The 17,718-nt window shown below is 37.6% G+C and overlaps 1 protein-coding gene across 1 annotated transcript in view; it reads left to right on the forward strand.

Annotated features, from left to right (window-relative positions):
- The window catches only part of LDB2 (LIM domain binding 2), a 249,489-nt gene extending 233,753 nt beyond the window's left edge, over positions 1–15,736 (forward strand). Inside the window, exon 8 of the mRNA XM_071556750.1 lies at positions 15,701–15,736. Coding sequence (XP_071412851.1) covers positions 15,701–15,721 — 21 coding nt within the window. The 3' untranslated portion in view covers positions 15,722–15,736. The remainder of the gene's footprint in view (positions 1–15,700) is intronic.
- The last annotated feature ends 1,982 nt before the right edge of the window (positions 15,737–17,718 follow it).

Here is a 17,718-nt window from a genome sequence, read left to right on the forward strand (position 1 = left end):
TTTGAACAATTTGACTGGAACCCAAGGGGAAATTCTGGATGCATTGTGGTGGAGTAATGAGTCAGAAAGTTTTCTTGCCAGGGATTGAGAAATGCCTGACCTCATTTCTGAGAACACTGCATGAAAGGGAAAGATTTTGCCCTCAGTGGAATTCTAAATGTTTAGTGTAGACCTCTGAGCAGAAGGCAATGGCATCTCTGTTCAAAAAAAAACCACCAAAAACCAAAACAACCAAAAAATAATCTCTGATTATCTTTCTATTTACCTCTAGGGAAATATGGAAATAAAATTTTTAGGTCAAATTTAAATGTAATTTTAGGTGCCAAAAGAATATAATAGTGAGGATTTTCTGATTATTGTTTATTGAACACATAGCTTCGACCCAAGCTATAGCTTTGTCTTTTAAATCATAAGTCTGGGAAGCTTCTGAGGGTCCAGCCCCTTGCACCAAGGCAGGATTAGCCATATCTACTACATTTCTGACAAATATTTATATAATTCTTTCATACAGACCTCCAGCACTGAAGATGCACCAGGCAATCTGTTTCAATGTCTAATGTGAGTCATCCTTGCTCCAGATGTAAACCCAGTGTCTCTCAGATGCTGTGCTATGGTTGTAGGGAACAACAAGCACATACTAGCCGTGTGGCTACATGCAACAAGCTTTACTGAACTGCTAGCAATTAAAATTTGGGACATTTTTGTTTTGTTTGGGTTGCGTTGGGGATTTATTATAATCCCTGGATCTGTAATCAACATGCATGTTCCAAAAGAAGAATTACTACTGGACGTAAGTAAAATTATATATATATATATAATTGTGCACTTTGTATGATTTTTTTCTGCAGAGGATGCCTGATTCCTTAAGTGAACAGCAAAGCCTCTGTGGCTGCAGTTCTTCCTTGGGTGGCAGGCTGGCTGTAATCCCCCATGGATGCAGGCAGCTCTCTGCTTTGCTTTTTGGTTTGCTTTGCTTTTAGGTTTACCTCATTGAGTCAATAAACAATGTTATTCACCAAATTCCATTTATTTGCCACAAACTTGTTTGAATTGACTACATCAGGGTTTCATTGCCACTTTATCTTGGTATCTGATCATCTAAGATACACAAGTGTGTATAAAAATCCATGGAAAAGTTACCAAAGCAGATAGCTTACTAAAGTTTTCTTTATGGTAATTGTTCCAACTTATGATATTCTACAAAGGAAGTTTGTACATGCAGATTTTTTATATGTATTATTTTTTTAGGCAGTGGGTACCACTGTCTTGAATGAAAATCAGTCTTTTTATCCTAGAGACTAATATAGCTCCTAGTCCTGGAGCTTGAACCCTATCTCCCTAGACTCTAGGAGCATTCTCATTTTTCATCCCCACTGAGAACACAACTACAGCACATTTCCTAACTTCTATCACATGTTAGTGTATTTTGTGAAATGAAAATCCCCTTTTAAAAAATAAAAATAATCAAATAAAGCACATTTAAATGAATAGATGTTTTCCACTTTTTGCCTTACTTGATCAACTAATTTGAATAGCCAGTAGTTATCTTCACTAAAGCTAGAATTTGTAAGACTTCAGTCAAAAATGTGACTTTTTTGTATCTTATTAAATTTCATGTGGGTTATGCAGAAAATAAATTACATGCAACTGTACTGCCTAAGTACCACTGCTGTATTTTTTTTCCACTGAGCAATTTCTGAAAGCAGTATAAATCATAGACTAAATTCTGCTGCCCTTCCTCCAACCTTGCTGAGCCAAAATCCCATTAAAGTTAACTTTGAGATTTGGCCCCATGACTGGATGAGTATGGGAAAGCCTGTAATTTATAAGGCCATATCCAGTCTATTATACTTCTGGAAAATGTGCAGAAATATATTTTTAAGAGACTTTCCTCTCCAAGTTCCTAAAAAAGCCTGAGTAATTTCAGGGAGGCAATCTGATAGACAGATTTGTATGAATATTTATATAACTAATAACAGAGCCAATATTTCTAAATATTTTCTAAGAATATTCACTCAAGTGAAACAGTGAACGTGTCTTGGCTGTTTGTCTTCTTTCCATTTACTTTCTGTGACTATTCCTGCAGATGAGTTCACAGGCAAGAGTGTTGAAGAACGTTTGAGAATAATGACACTATTCACAAAGTGGAGTTAAACTGGTAGCTCAGATCATTTTCATCAGAAATCTTTCCTAATTTGTGAATAGAAATAATGATATGTGGCAAGTGGAGTTCAGAATTATCTTACATTTTTAATTTTAAATACTGAGTCATTCAAATGTAAACCACCTACAGGTGATCTTCAGAGAACCTATGGAAAGAGTAATTTCCTCTAATTCAAGAAAATTATAAAGCATCTTCAGAAAATATGCAAACAGAGAAAGGTTAAATCAATTAAGTAGGTTATTTTCTACAAAATACTCATTCAGCCATAGAAACTAACCCCAAACAGATGTACACTGCTCTGATGTACACTTGTGGTCTATTTGAAGACAAATTAAAATGTTTCTCTTAATATCAAATAAATACCCTTCAAAATGCTTCTTCAGATCTTCAGTCATTACCATGAACATGTGTGGTGCAGAATAAAACACTACAAATACGAGCCTCTTAAAGGTCAAGACCTGAATAGTGAAGTCTGTATTTACACCACCGGAATGAATAAATTCCCACATATCCTATATACTGGAAATCAAGTTCTTCATTAAAGAGCTTGAATTTTGATGACTGGGATGAAAACAACCCAATAAAAAATTGGGAACTGCCCTAGAAGCCATTTTTATTGTTGTCTGGGTCCCCGCTAAAAAGTCCTGCCAGGCTCTTCTCCAGAAGGACATCTTCAGTCTTTTTGAGTCCCCTTTGGTAGGCAGACTCTATACAGCTGGAGATTTATCTGCTCCTTACTGTTTAATTAAGGAAGAGAAATCCAGGAAAATGCATCAGTTAGGTCCATTTTTCTCCCTACTTACTGCCCACCAGCAAGAGGGAAGAGACTAAAGCTTGTCTGTCTGAACAGGCAGTACAGACGCATATATAGCACATGCAGAAAAGCTGGCATTGATTATGAGTCTCTTGCATCCATTAATAATAAAGCACAGTATAGATTTTAGAAACTGTAGGCTGTTCAAGCAATAGACTTTCACTACCAGGGTAACTATTTCATTCATGGGACTTTTATATTCTTGTTTGTTTAAACTGCTTCCACATATATGTATAAACCATGTACTTAAATGTGCACAGGGGCTACAGTTGTTTCCATACCCATAACTTGTCAGACGTAGCTGGCTATTGTAGTTTGCAAGCATTAATATGACTGATTGATGCTGATATGTTCTGATTAAATTTACTGCTGATTAGTTGATCATTACTTGGAACAGCAAGAAATTATATTTCACTGTTTTTGTTACACTGATTGGCATTCAGTTTATCAACCATGGCACCAATGGGGATTATCAGAGCTAATTGATTTCTAATGAGGATATATTAATTACATAAATGTAAGGAAATTCAATCAATTTTAATCTGTTTTATTTTAAGATGACCAAACATAAAACTAAGAAAAAGAAACATTCAGATCCTACAGTAGTCCTTAAATTCTAAACAAGTGCACTGACCTTATACTTTATATTGATCTGCTTGTACAAGAGATCTTAACTTCTGAGAGTTTTTCCTCTGATTCTGACTGAAGATTTGAAGAACTGTATCTTTTTTCTTTTAAGTTTAACATACTGCTTTTGTTAATCAAGAAGTAATTCCTAATGAGTGAAATAATTGGTTCAGTTTTATGTGGTAGAACTTCATATCTTCTGATGTAAGAGAAAATTATTTTAAATAACACTGCAATTAGTTTTAAACATTTTGAGTAAAAATGAATCAATGACATAAAATATAAAAGTTAAAAAAAATTGAGCAATTAGAAACCTCTTTAGAGTCCTTGCTTAAAATCCCATTTATCTGTCTTCAACTACCTGTGGGTGCTAAGATGAACTATTAACTCATTTTGCAGTTTTTAATGCCAGCTTTCTGAGTTTTGGTTCATGAGTCAATTACATCCCTACTCTTTGGTTCTCACATACTGATATCATCAGTGGCATCGGCCCTAATTCAGCAAAGCACTTGTGTATGTGTGTAAATCCCACTGACATTCACAGAGGGTTGCTCTCTGCTGAATTGGGATCTGCTGTCATCACAGAATTAAATAAGGGGGAAAACCCCTATGGTCAAGACTTTCATATATAGCCTGAAAACCAACAGCTGTACAGGTGTAAGACCTCTGCTTGCATTTCCCAAGACACTGTCCCAGCCAGCCTGCAGGTCTCCACTGCACACTGAAGCTGATCTGAAGTCTGGGGATGAAGCATCCTCACACCAACAAACTTTCCTATCTTGGCTTTACACATTCATTCTCCCTCTCTCACTTTCTCTTTGTCAGGTGAATTTGGTGTTTGACAAGCTGCAGTCTCAGTCCTGCTTTAATGCCGTCTGAAGGCTTCTTGTTGCAGGCTCAGGATCATATCTTAGTTGTTTGCAAGTCTTTTCTTTAATGTTCTTGCTCACTTTTAGACCTCCTAATGAAGGCTGAAGTGTTTTACTTAATGTAGAGAGAAGGATTTTTTTGAAAGCACTTTAGTTGGGGAATAAGTCAACAGTTTCTTATGAGCACAGGCTTCAAGAAGAAAGCACATACACTCTATCTTTAGGGAATTGCTGGCTATCTTAGCACCTCTCCAACATGATTCATGCTAAAGCACTTAGAAATATCGGTCTGTCCATGCATCCAACTTCCAGAGCCTGTGCAGAAGCAGTAGGAGTGGCCTATTGGTATGAATAATTTATGTCTGGGGGTAGAGCATTTTTATATATTCATATGTTCACCCATTAAGTGCAATTCAAAACCCACAGGAATGCCCAGAATGTGGGGACTTCACCAAGTTCCAGCAGCCTTAAAGGAAAAGAAACTTCTCTGCCAAACACAGGAAGAAAAATAACAGGAAAACTCAGTTTCTAATGCAGCATTTCAAATGGAGGATCATAAGGCACTTAATATTTCTTAATTATTTTAGTGCCATAGTGCTGACCATAAGATGGATGCCAAACTTACAGCACAGTTATTACCTGAATGCTAAAGTTCAGCTTTACAGATGGATGTGCTTGCAGTATGCACTCATTAAAGAATACATTTCCAAACATATTTTACTTCAGATTCAACTCTTTATAGTATTACAAGACTCATTATGAAAAAAGTAGTTTATTATACATCCATAAGATGCTTATAAAGCACAAGGTAATGTTTGTTTTCATGAATCCTGACTTCAATTAATAAAGGTTTGTTTTACAGTAAAATAGGAACTGTCCTATTTTCAAATGTGTGCAGTTTATTAAAATACTCAATCCCATATTTAAATATGCTCCTGCTTTTTTATGGTTGAAATTCAAGTAATGATATATAGCCATCAGTAGGTACTACATAAGTTATGGGAAAAGAAAAATACTCTCCCACTATGCTGATGGGGCCTGTGATATGTTTCCAAATGGACTGTGTTGCATAGGGAAGTGTAGGTACTCATATGCATCGCTTTGGTATTTGAAAAGTGGCTAGTCAGAGCTTATGCATCAGGTAAACAACCTCCCAAACTAGCCATACATTCAAGAGATCCAGAGGTCACAGGACTCATCAGTCTACTTGAAGATGCACAGTTGCTGTAGACCAAGAGGTCTTTCAGAAGAAGCATCTTGCTGATACAGACAGTGCCAGCATTCTCACTTGGCAAGTGCTTTCAGCAGAGCTGCAGCCTTCCTAGGGAGTCTGAGCTAATATGTTTTGGTTATGCTGGGGGAAGGCTCAGGGACAGAATAGTCTAACTGGCAGACAGGAGTTGTAAGAAGATGGAGCCTGCTCACTGTAAGTGAAATCTACAGACAATTAGTCACAAAACTCTGATGTGTCACAAAAGGGCAAGAAGAAAACACAGGTGAGTTTTCATGAGCTTGATAAAAGGGAATGTCATTGATACCAAACCAACCCCCTTAGCCAGATTTCAAATTCTGCTATAAATACGAGCATGTTAGAGTCTTTTTTAAAAAGCAGTGTTTCAACTCTAGAAAGAGAGTCTTAACTCTGGAAAAGTCTTAACTCTGGAAAAGTCATAACTCTGAAAATACTGTTATCCAAGATCTCAGAAAGTATCACATGGAGCAGAAGTGAAGCACAGAAGGTTTCAGCCTAGCTGCTTTATATTTGACAAAATCGTAAGAACCCATAAGACAAATGACTAATGAAGAGGGAGACAGGCCTGAAGAGCTCACAACTGCAAAGCCAACCACTGAGCAGTCAGAAAACTGGTGAATTTTAACTTGCCCTGTGTGATCTTCAAGCACAGGATGACACGTTTCTCTTGTTCACTCCCATTGAATCACCACCATGTCCAGTGCCCAAAATGACCAGGGTTCAATTGATGAGCAGATCTTTTCTGGAAAATGCGATGAGAATCTAATGTGAGAACAAAAGTTTGTCCTTTGCATAGTCCTTTGCAATTATTTCTGTTTGCTGGAATTAAAACGAATTTTCTACAGCATTCTCCTGAGCCACACATCAATGATATCAAACCAGCAAGGCACCACAAACTTAAAAGCATCATAGGAAATATGAGAAACTCTAACAGCAGTAAAATTAATATTTAAAAAAAAGATTAAATTATCTGAAAAACAGAAACTTATTTATTACGTTCACATGCATTGTCAGATCTGCAGGTTTGTTGATGGCAAAGAAAGCTTGTTCTCTTCTTTAATGGTCACACAGAATATGTTTATAGCTAAACTATCATTTTGTGTACGCGTTCTATTAAAAAGTGGAAAAATCATTTTTCATAAAACATGTTTGATAAGGTCAGTAGTTTTTTTTCACGTAATGTTTTGGTTTTAAAAAGATATAATTGGTTGAAAATTATTCAACTTCTTTTTGAAACCCATTAGCTTGGCTGCCATTCTTAAAGGAACAGGAAAATTCATGTATTTAGGGAGGTAGGCAGCCCTTACTACTGAAAGGAGAATATGAATCTTGGATAATATGCTTTGCATCCAAACAGCTTTAGGAACAAAAGCTGTTTCCCTGCAGAGGTATTTCTGATTCTGGATCTCTTATTGTGAAGGTCTCTGTTCCTCTATTATGACACTGAAATGGTTAACAGCAAAGTTTTGAAATCAGATTTGAAAAGCTTGATGAAAGAGCCTGATGTTTTGCCTGATTTTTCTTTTCCTCTGCGGACAAAGGCCTTGAATGCTGAAGGCTGAAAAGCCTATTATCACCAGAAAGAAATGTAAGTAAACAAGGCATTACAATAATGAATTCTACAGTACATGACACAAAGGCAAGAACCAGTTCTGAGCAGCAAGCATTTGGCTGTATCTTGGCAATTTTTCAAAAATGATAACAATAAGAGGTTTTGTCGCTTCAGACATGTAAATCAAAAGGATATCTCAGAACTAAAAATGATACTGAGAGTTTCTAACCATTGACCCCAAACCAGCATTCAAAAATAGACATTAAAACTAAGAATCTATAATCCTACAAGCCATGCACAATCAAACCTAAAGAGCTAAAAAGACTGAATTTTTAAAGTCCATTTGAAATTAGGTTGGCAAAAACTACCCTTAACCACAGGAGAAGGATTTCTGATATTCAAAGTTAAGATGTGATAAAAAGGAATAATCCAAAAATTATACCAAGAATATATTTGAAAACCAACATTTGAAATTACCTGAACTTCCACAATCTTGTTCCTAAATAAACAGCAAATACAGAGGCCACGCACAAAGTAGCTTGGACTATAAGAACATTGAGCATTTTATTTGTAGGAAGTGAAAGAGTGCTTAAGTGAAATGTGAAGATGGTGTAATTTGTTATTTAGGCTTTTTATACTGCATTAACAAACTGTGCAAGTGTGCCTAAAAGCAAATAAAATCAGCAGCTTGGCCAAATTGGTGCAGTAGAGTTTTGGCAGAGAAGAAGGGATCCATTCAAAACTTATCTACTGGTAGAACATGAAGCTGCTCAAAACTCCCAAAGCAGAAGAGAGAGTCCGAGTATATGAGCAATGCCTTACAAACTCTAAATGAACCCAAACAGGAAGGCAAAGTATAGCAAGCTGTTAATGGTGAATTGAGTCTTTTGCACTGTCCATCTCATCTGTGAGGGAAGGCAAGAGCCCTTCCTGAGGCGGGAGGTGTAGCTCGGTAATGCCACTGACAGCAGAGCACTGCTGACTTATCTGGGGCATCCAATGGGAACGAGCAATGTCACTTCGAGAGACACATCCAAATGGCAGGCAGGATTGGATAAGGCACTTATTCCTTTCCTTACCTAAGCCATGCCTACATACTCATATGAAGAAAAGCAAACAAAGGAGCAAAAGAAGGCTTAAACAAAACACACACATGGATGAAGTGTAATTCCAGTGCAGATGGGCTGCAAGTTGAATTCACGTATCGGCACCAACCTAACTGAGGTCAGCACCATGCCTGGCAATCCCTGGGGCTGCAACACTGCCACTTCCTTTCTCTCACATCAAACTGGACAAGTGTGACAGATTCTTAGCCACTGAACTGCCTTCCCTTTGGGGTCTACCCCTCCAATAATTTGTCATAGCCGAGCTCACAGATCAGGAACACAGGAAGTTCAGGCAGCAAAACCCCCTCAAATCTCAGTTCCTGACTTTGTGTGCCTCTGCATCAACTTTCCCCACAAACACAAAAGACTTCTCTTGACAAGCCTGAAAGAGCAGCACAGATAAGACAGAACTGCCTCTGATGTGGTTTTAGGGGAGGGCCTAAGCTGGGAAGAGTAACTGAGATGATTTAACTTGGGTGAAGATGATCTGTGTGCAACACAGAATTCTCTTGGATAGATTGTCATCAAAGAGTCAGCACCTAGTCTGCAATATGAAGTAGACAATGCTAAAGCAAGGATTGGGGGCATTGGAAAAACTTTCCGTCTCAGCAGGATCAGACTGGACTTTGATCCAGGCATGGATTGATCCTAGGCTATAAGTATTTCTGTGCAGTTCAGCCAAGTCCAGTGCAAATAGCCTCCAAAAGAGTGCCAGTCTGAGCCTTTTCCGGGACCAGAAGTGAGAATAACACATCACAAACACAGTAACTCCCACCACAAGTTCAGAAATTTCTGTGTGGTATTGGATGGCACAAGGTTTCATACTCTGATACAGCTACAAGTAGTTTTGAGCAGAGCAGAACAGTCTCTAAAAAGTCTATAAAAAGATGAGATCTTTCTTTAGCAGGAGCACCTACAGAGAAAAAACAAGTAAAAAACAAACAAACAAACAAACAAACTCCCAAATACACAAAAAAAAACCCAACAAAAACCTTTCTTGACCTCTTTAAGGTCTACAGTAATTGCATGGATTTATAGGAATCGTGATGTTAGTAAACTGTGAGACCTTTGTTAAGACTTCTACAAATATGCCAGAGTGGAGCTGAAACCTGGAGTCTCCAGGGAAATCTCCACTTTCTTAGAGGTCTGCCCTACATTCAGCATGTGGAGCTGAACAACTGAAAAAGTAGCTCTCAGTTTCAGCTAGCACCAAATTAGAATCAAGATCAAAGATTTGGTTCATGATCTGTCCCTGCTAGACCAGCTCTGTGAAGGCAAGAAAAGTTAGTTTCAGTTAATACTCTGTCTCAGGGTATATAAACGAACTAAATAAGGTGTCAGAAACTATGATCTTTTCCAATGATAAATAGTCCACTTACATTTGATAAATCATTTTAATGTGCACGTGAGGTAATATTTTCATGCCAATTTGAGATGCTTGGTGCTGAGTACTGCAGCATATATATATATATATATATATATATATATAGAGAGAGAGAGAGAGAGAGAGAGAGAGAAATGAGGAAGAACTAAGAAGACAAATTGAATGGCACAAACATTTGCACTGTGAAAAAAACTTGATTATTTGCTTAAACATGCAATTAATACTTCATAATGTGTAAAAACTTACCTAAAACCAAAAAATAATATTTCTCCTATTGTTGTTATAGACACATAATCATATACTGTTTTCAGGGGCAAAAATTGCTGCCATGAATGTGAAAACTCTTGTTTAAATAATGATCAGAGGGAACAAAAATCCAACTAATTTTCCACATACATTTGTTTATTCAGAACTAGTCAGTACCCAGTACACTCACTGAAAGCAGTGGGATTACTGGTGATCATACAGCTCTCAGCAGTATAAGTTCCTAAACTTTCTGTTTTATCAGTATATCTCATGCATGCAGAAAATTTATTGCTATTATAATACAACAGTTGTTGTAATAGCCATTGGGCTTTATATTTTTTCTCAAAATTAAATGGTTCCTCTAGAGTTTTCTACTTTTCACATATATAATTAATTCCCTATGGATTTAAGTGATTTTAGCAACTTATCTAAGACATCAAAATACTTTTTGTATCTAGAAGTTGAACCCATTATTTTTTATTAAATTATTCCACATGTATTAATATATAGATAGTGAACTACAGCTTCCAGACACATTACACAATGTTCATGCTTAGTAGATCACAAAACCATTAAAGTGTTATTGTAAAACTCAGGAAGGCTGAGGGGGTGAGAAGGATGGTGGGGAATGAGATGAACCAGAGTGAGAACAACCAGACCAATGTGGAAAAATTGCTCACATTCCATAAGCCATACAGACTTAGTATATGGTCTGATAGGAAGAAGAATTGCATGGTCAATCAATTTATTTTATGTGAAAGGGAAGGAGGCTCTGACCGGCTGTAACTGGACAATTAGGTCTGATAGGAGAGTGTAGATTTTAGGCTCAGTATTACATATTCCAGGGTGTTTACCGATGGAAGTTACTGAGTGTGTTGCAGAGAAGAAGGATGAAATATCCGTAACTTTTTGTGTTTGGGTGCCTATAATTGTATCCTTTAATTTTCAGCCTAGCAACTGACACATGAAACAGGGGAGCTTTGTTGAGCATTGTGCCCAAATTAACAAATTATAATGAAATCTTTTTTTTGCTATGAACTTGTACCTAGGAATATTTTTCAATTGTGGGAAGCCCATTTGGCTCACAGTGAACATTCCCCTTCTGGCAGAAGCTTGATCCGGTGCCTCTTTAGGAACCATCCAGAGCTCTAAGCTTCTTGGCATTGTCAGGATATATTTCATGCCTAATATGAACACATCTGATGGGCACAGTCCCTGTTGACCACATGTCTGGTGCCTGGTCTAATAGCTTATTCAGTATTTTTGTTACATAAATTGATTCACAGCACTCTATTTTTAATATTTTCAGTTAACTCCTTCTAAAATCAGTGCTTTGAAATTATTTACCCTTTCCAGCTCTGGTTCCTGGAGAGCTGCCTTTGATTCCCAGTTCAGGTCTGGAAGTCTTCTTTCCCTTCTGGAAATATCTCCAGTGTCTGACTCTTCCCATTCACAATCTTCCATTTTGGATGCCTGAGATGGAAGGGTGACAAGGGTGGGTACTGCAACTTTCAGCACTACAGTATTGAAGGTCTCCCCATATAAACTCCAATTAACCATAGCAAATGTGCTAGAACAAATCCTTCTACTCAGGCAAGCTCGGAGAGCTGAGCTTCTCCCTAAAGAATTGGATGCTGCCAGCTTTCTGGATGTCAGTTAACTCAAATATCAGGAGACCTTCAGTTCTATATCCCTAACATGTAACAAGTACTGCCTTTTTCCCCTATTCTATTCCTTCAACATACTGAAAAATTCCCTGCAGACATTTTTACTTCTATAATCAACTCATGGATTTAAATCATCAAGGAATAAAGAATAGGTATTGTATCAACAATTCACTACTATAGTAAATCACATTTGTTAAAATTAGAAATTTGTTGAATAGGGCATTGATGATAATTGCTAAAGTTGAGTATTTATGGTAAAGTGACACAGACTTAGTCATTAGAAAAGCAAAATTCAGCATTTTGAAACTGTTGGTTTTCACTGAAATTCAATATGCTATCACTGGAATTATTTATTGATCTATTTAACAGTTTTACAGACCATTGCCATATACTTGTTAACTATATTTTATGTTCAGTTCATCTTGTACTATGACACATTTCCTGGATAAACTATGAGCAATAAATTCCGTGTTTGCTACGTGTTTTTGCAAAACTATAAAATCTATGGAGGCATCAAAAATAAAATTTAATAACACAGATGATGGCCAGACATTCCTTTCCCTTCAAAACTCCTAAAGGCTGACTAGCAGAGGATTCTAGATGAGCATTTCACTCTGATTTCAGTAAAAGCTATGAATAAATCTTCAGAGCAACTTAGCCACGGAAATATCTTACTCATAGATGATTGTCATCTAATACCATCTCCATTCCTGATTTAGGAACCTATGGGAGCAGAGAACTCTTTTGGCAGAAGAGAGAGCTGCTTTTCTAGATACAATTGCAGTTCAGAGGGGAGTACAAGTCTCAGGGCGCACAGAGCCTGACCCACCTAGATCTGGGCACCTAGTTCAGATCAGGTTTGCTCCTCGAGCAGGATCCCAAGGAGTCAGACACATTCTGCAGCCATGCTCTGCTCTCATTCACAGCAAGAACTCTAACCAACATTTTTCATCCCCTGGGTCAATTTAAGATGAAACTTTCCATCCATCCCACTGCTGCTGTTCACTTAACGTAGTTAGCACAGGAACAAAAAGAGACAGAATATACAGAATACTGGTAAGTAACATGAACAGAATATCCCTGCTCCAAGGAATATCTTTTATTTATTCATAACAGAATATCTCTAAGGAGAGTCATTTGGAAAGTACAGAGTAATCAAATAACTTTCCCATGGGGGATCTGGTAGAGCTGAATTTAAGCAAATTTTGTGGATCATACATAAGAATATGAATCTTGGTCCTTCATCTCCCTAACGGATGCACTAATTCCTCTGGACATATGCACACAGTCTCTCCCCCACTCACTCCCTCTCCCTCCTTCTGTTTCATGCTTTGATCCCACCCACTGGCTGTCCTCCTGTTTCTTTGCACAGACTGAGATGTTGGCTTTGGTGCTGGGTAGCAGTGATAGCAAACCATATGTAAGCTTCTATATGCTAAATAATGGAAACATTTCGTAGCTGAGTCTTGTCCTAAAAGTTGCACCAATTTCATCAAATACAATTCTGTTATTTCTAAAAGAATTGATAGAGTGTCCCCATTATATTTTTTGCACATTTTAATAGAAACAGAAAAAGAAAAAAGGTTGAAGGGTGTTGATGCAACTGAAAATGTTTAGGGAAGAAAAATGAAGTTGACAGTCCAGTAACCAAATTCAGCTAAGACGTACTTGGACTAGTACAATTAAATTGCCACAATTCTTCTGACTTCAAAAATATTTATGTATAGTATCAACACATTTATCTCTATTTTGTTATTAAATGACAAATATGTAGAAAAAAAGAGTTTGTGTCTAAAAAATACCCTTTTACTACATTGGCTAGTGAAAAATAACACACCATCAGTACTTGACTTGCTTGTAATTGAAGAACAAGATCTACAGATGTGTATAAAAGAGAGGTTAAGTATTTTAGCTTTCAATCTGGTACTAAAAGCCAAAGAGAAAATCTTGCAGAAGAAGATGAGAGATGAGTCATTGTTATCCATCCGGGTGGGTTTTTACTATCATCTGCTTTTCCTCACTCCTGGTGCTTAGTGAGGGCCAGGAAAGCAAGACTGGTGGCAATTAAATTCACTTTCTGGGCTTTATGTTTGGACAGTAAAGCAGATGATTCAGCCAGCTACAGACACAGTAACTCACCCTAAAATTTAAAGCAAGAACAGCCAAGTACACACCAAGCTGTCCTCTGCACTTGAAAACACATGATCATTTGCCAGAGCCTCCAGGAAAATATGGATATAAGCTGGTATATGACCTTTTACTTGCAACCCTGGACAATCTTTTGGTAACCTTATGTGTACACCAAGACCTCACTGTTTTTCTGTCAGTACACCCAGCTACAAACTGACCAGAAATTAGTCCTCAGTATTTTAAGCTGTCAGAGTTAACAGCAAATATTTTCCAATAACAAGAAAAAACATTTTCACCCTTTGGTCAATAAATATTTTCAAGACAGTTTTAAGAGTTTGGGAATACTATGCCCTGATTGATTAGAATTAAACATTTGTAATGAAAGAACTGATTGTCTCATTCATGCCTCAAAGTCTTGAGGATACCTTAGGATTTCATGAGGTAATTGAGGAATGCAGGTTTTAAATGAACATATGACATTTTTAAAGTAAAATTCAGCACAGTAGTTGCAGCTGTGAAGTATGAACTAGCCAAGGAGGCATTCTCCTTTTCTTTCATTTTATTTGTAAGTTCATATTCCCTTTGGTGGGTCAGGTTTTGTTTTAATGCATTTGAATATTGTGGTGCATCACAAATATTGTAAGATGGAGTTTAACTGCAAGAATGGAAGAGTGTTGATTTTATGCCATGCCTTGCGATAAATGTGCCTTTGTGTAAAGCAGTAAAAATTGGCAGAGATGGGATACAAGTAGCAGTAAAAAGAAAAATGTTGAGACTCTTTCTTTTAAAATACATCCTGCAGTTTAGCTATAAAGCTCCTTATTTTTAGAAAACCAGTAGAATTGTTCAGGCTCTGCCCCTGCAGTTTCAATAGCAGTCTAGTACTTTAAAACCCTGACCTTGAAAAGAAAGCGTTTACATTGTAAATGTACTGGCAGTATGTAGACTATTCTATGACTGAGTATCCAACTGCGGCAAAAAGTTCAGAAGCAGGTTTTCTTTATTCTGTAAGGCCTAATCCATGGGGCTTTTTTACTGGTAAAAGCACTTGGCACTAATTGTGACTTAGTTCTAGCAGTGAACCTGTATAATTCTCAAATTTCACACAGCCAATTAATTCCCAGGAATACCAGGAATCACTGACTCTGATACTTGTTAATATACAGCATTTTCTGATGCTTAGATTTCTGCAAACATAGGGGACCTCTAAAAGCTGGTTCTTGAGTCTAAAATGAAGTGTGGCTTCATAGCCTGGGACCGCACACAAGTTTATGATGACCAGAGTACTTAAAGGATAAGCAGAAAACAATCTGTGAAGGTACCACAGGGCTGAAGGGTGGCACTAGAGGGATGTGCAGCATGCCCTGCTCGTGGGGCTGCCTGTCAGAGGAAGTAGGATGGACAGGATGGACAAGAGGCATTGGGTCCAATTCACAGCAAGTCCACTGTAAAAAGTCTCACCTTCATGAATCTCTTTGAAAAAGGCCCACTTCCCCCACCTGATCACAAAAGTTATCAGGTTCTCTGCTCTGCTGAGGAAACCGTGGCCACAACCCTACAGTTTTGGGAGACCTCTCTTGCTTCTAAAGCAGATTTACTATTTTTATTATGGACAAAGTACACCCCTCCCATCTTACAATTCTCATCCTTTAAAAACAGGATCAGTGCTTTGATCATTAATGAACAAATCTGTTAATTTGTGCTAAAATTAAATTGGTTATTTAAAGAAATTTAACATCTGTTCTTTGACCTGAATAATCTTAAAACAACAGACTTTTGCAACCTTCTTAAAATTAATTGAAAACTTGTGGACAATCTGTATTTTATAAAAATAGTTGTAATTAAGATGTTAGTAATTATTGTTTTATCTATTTGTTGTAATTATACAGGATCCAAAGAGGATCAGGTAACTCTGAAGTGGAGCTATACCAGAGATGTAACCAGTCACCACTGTTCTCTACAGCTCGTCCTGACCAAACAAGTCTGCTAGATATAACAGTGCTTCAGTGGTAGGAGGCAAACTGGGCATGTCAAGAGTACATTTTTGGGCATAAGTCTCACTGTCTGAATCTGGCATTAAATGACTGAAAGGTCTCTTCATGTCATTGTTGCCTCAATTAAACAGCATATTGAAAAAGCCCTGTCAGGAAAACTGGGGTGTCCTGGCTAATTTTCTTCCTATTAGCTGGTACTGTGTTGTGTTTTGGATTTAGGATGACACACTGACGTTTTAGTTGCTGCTGAACAGTGTTTACACACTAAGTCAAGGACTACTCAACTGCTCATACTGCCCTGTCAGTGAGGAGGGTGTGGGTGGACAAAGAGCTGGGAGTGGACACAGCCAAGAAAACTGATCCCAATGGACTGAAAGGATATTCCATACCATCTGGCATCATACTGAACAAAAAACCTGAGGCAAGTTGGCTGGGGAGTGACAGCCACTGCCTGAGGAGTGGCTGTGCATTGGTTAGTGAGTGGTGAGCAATTCCATTGTGCATTCCTTGTTTTGTATATTCTTTCATCATTATTGTTAATTTTCCCTTGCCTTTCTGTCCTATTAAACTGTCTCAGCCCACAAGTTTTACCTTTTTTCTAGTTCTCTCTCCCACCTCACAGAGAGGGACTGGGGGAGTGAGCAAGTGGTTCTGTAGTGTTTAGCTGCCTGACAGGTTAAACTACAACATGCAGCACGAGTCGAAGGAGATTCCTTAAAGTTGCAGTGGTACTATGACTGCGGCTAAAGAAGTCTAATGAAAGTTGTTGCTGGGCAAGATCTAGAAATTTCATTAGCTGATCGTACCCTGCTACACTGAATTAAGTAATTGATGAAAACTTTAAATAAAAAAAAAAACAATTGTGGGCATGTTCCATCAATTTGCACTAAATATGACAAACATGTTTTGGAGCAGTTGTGAAAATTTGAGATTGGGAGATCCTCAAAAAGGCTACTGAGGAAGCAGTTACTGTTATATGGGCTCTCACATATATCAAACATCCTCAGCACTGTGTGTTATGCTCCCTAAGTAAATAATTGCTGCCGTCTCCACATCACAGCTGGACAGTTTAATACAGAGTTGGTTATACTTCAGTGTCAATGGTAGATTGACAGTTATGTCCAGGGATTCCATTTGACAAGATAAATAATCAGATCACTGTACACTGCTTGTTACACATTCAGTTGAATTCCACCTGCAAGAATTCATCCAGTGAAGCCAACAAGACAATGACTTTCTAGCAGCTGATATGCTGACATAAAACAATGTCAACTCCAAGGTCCATCAAGCAGTCAATGAAGACCTCAAACTAATGATCACAGAATGTCACGGCCTTGCCAAATAAAAACCCCTTGTTAGGAGGGAAAGCCCAAAATAGTTATACATTTTTAGGATTTTATAAATAAACCAGGGTAGTCAGTTTGGGTGTTAATTTTTTTTTAAAAGGTTATTTTGAATAAAAATAGTACTCTGTTCCTCTGTTTTAGTAAAACAGATGATTCTTCACACTGTTCAAGTAGTTAAAGCTATGGAAGACTTTAACACAATGTTGTAGTATTAACAACCATTTTTGCCAGTAAACGGTATTTTTAGAAGTTTTTCACCAGAAAATCTCATGTAGAGTATGGGAAATTTGTCTTTCAAAATGGTTACTTTCTCCTAAGTGGAAGTGACTTCCCAATATGAGGCTGCATCTATACCCTGCCTAAATAAGCAGTCAGAATGTAGCCCACCAGACTCCCTGACCTGGCTCTCTGAGGGCCTATTTATGGATATAGGGTTGGTTACAGCTGAGCTCCCAAATGTCCACAGTATGAAAAACAGGCCACCCATCAGTCCCAGCTACCTTTATAGCATATGGTATGAGATACAGGATGTGTTCCCTCCTAGGAAAAATACTAAGAAATCCAGTC

Source organism: Pithys albifrons, chromosome 5, assembly GCF_047495875.1.
Source record: "Pithys albifrons albifrons isolate INPA30051 chromosome 5, PitAlb_v1, whole genome shotgun sequence".
NCBI classification, from domain to species: domain Eukaryota; kingdom Metazoa; phylum Chordata; class Aves; order Passeriformes; family Thamnophilidae; genus Pithys; species Pithys albifrons.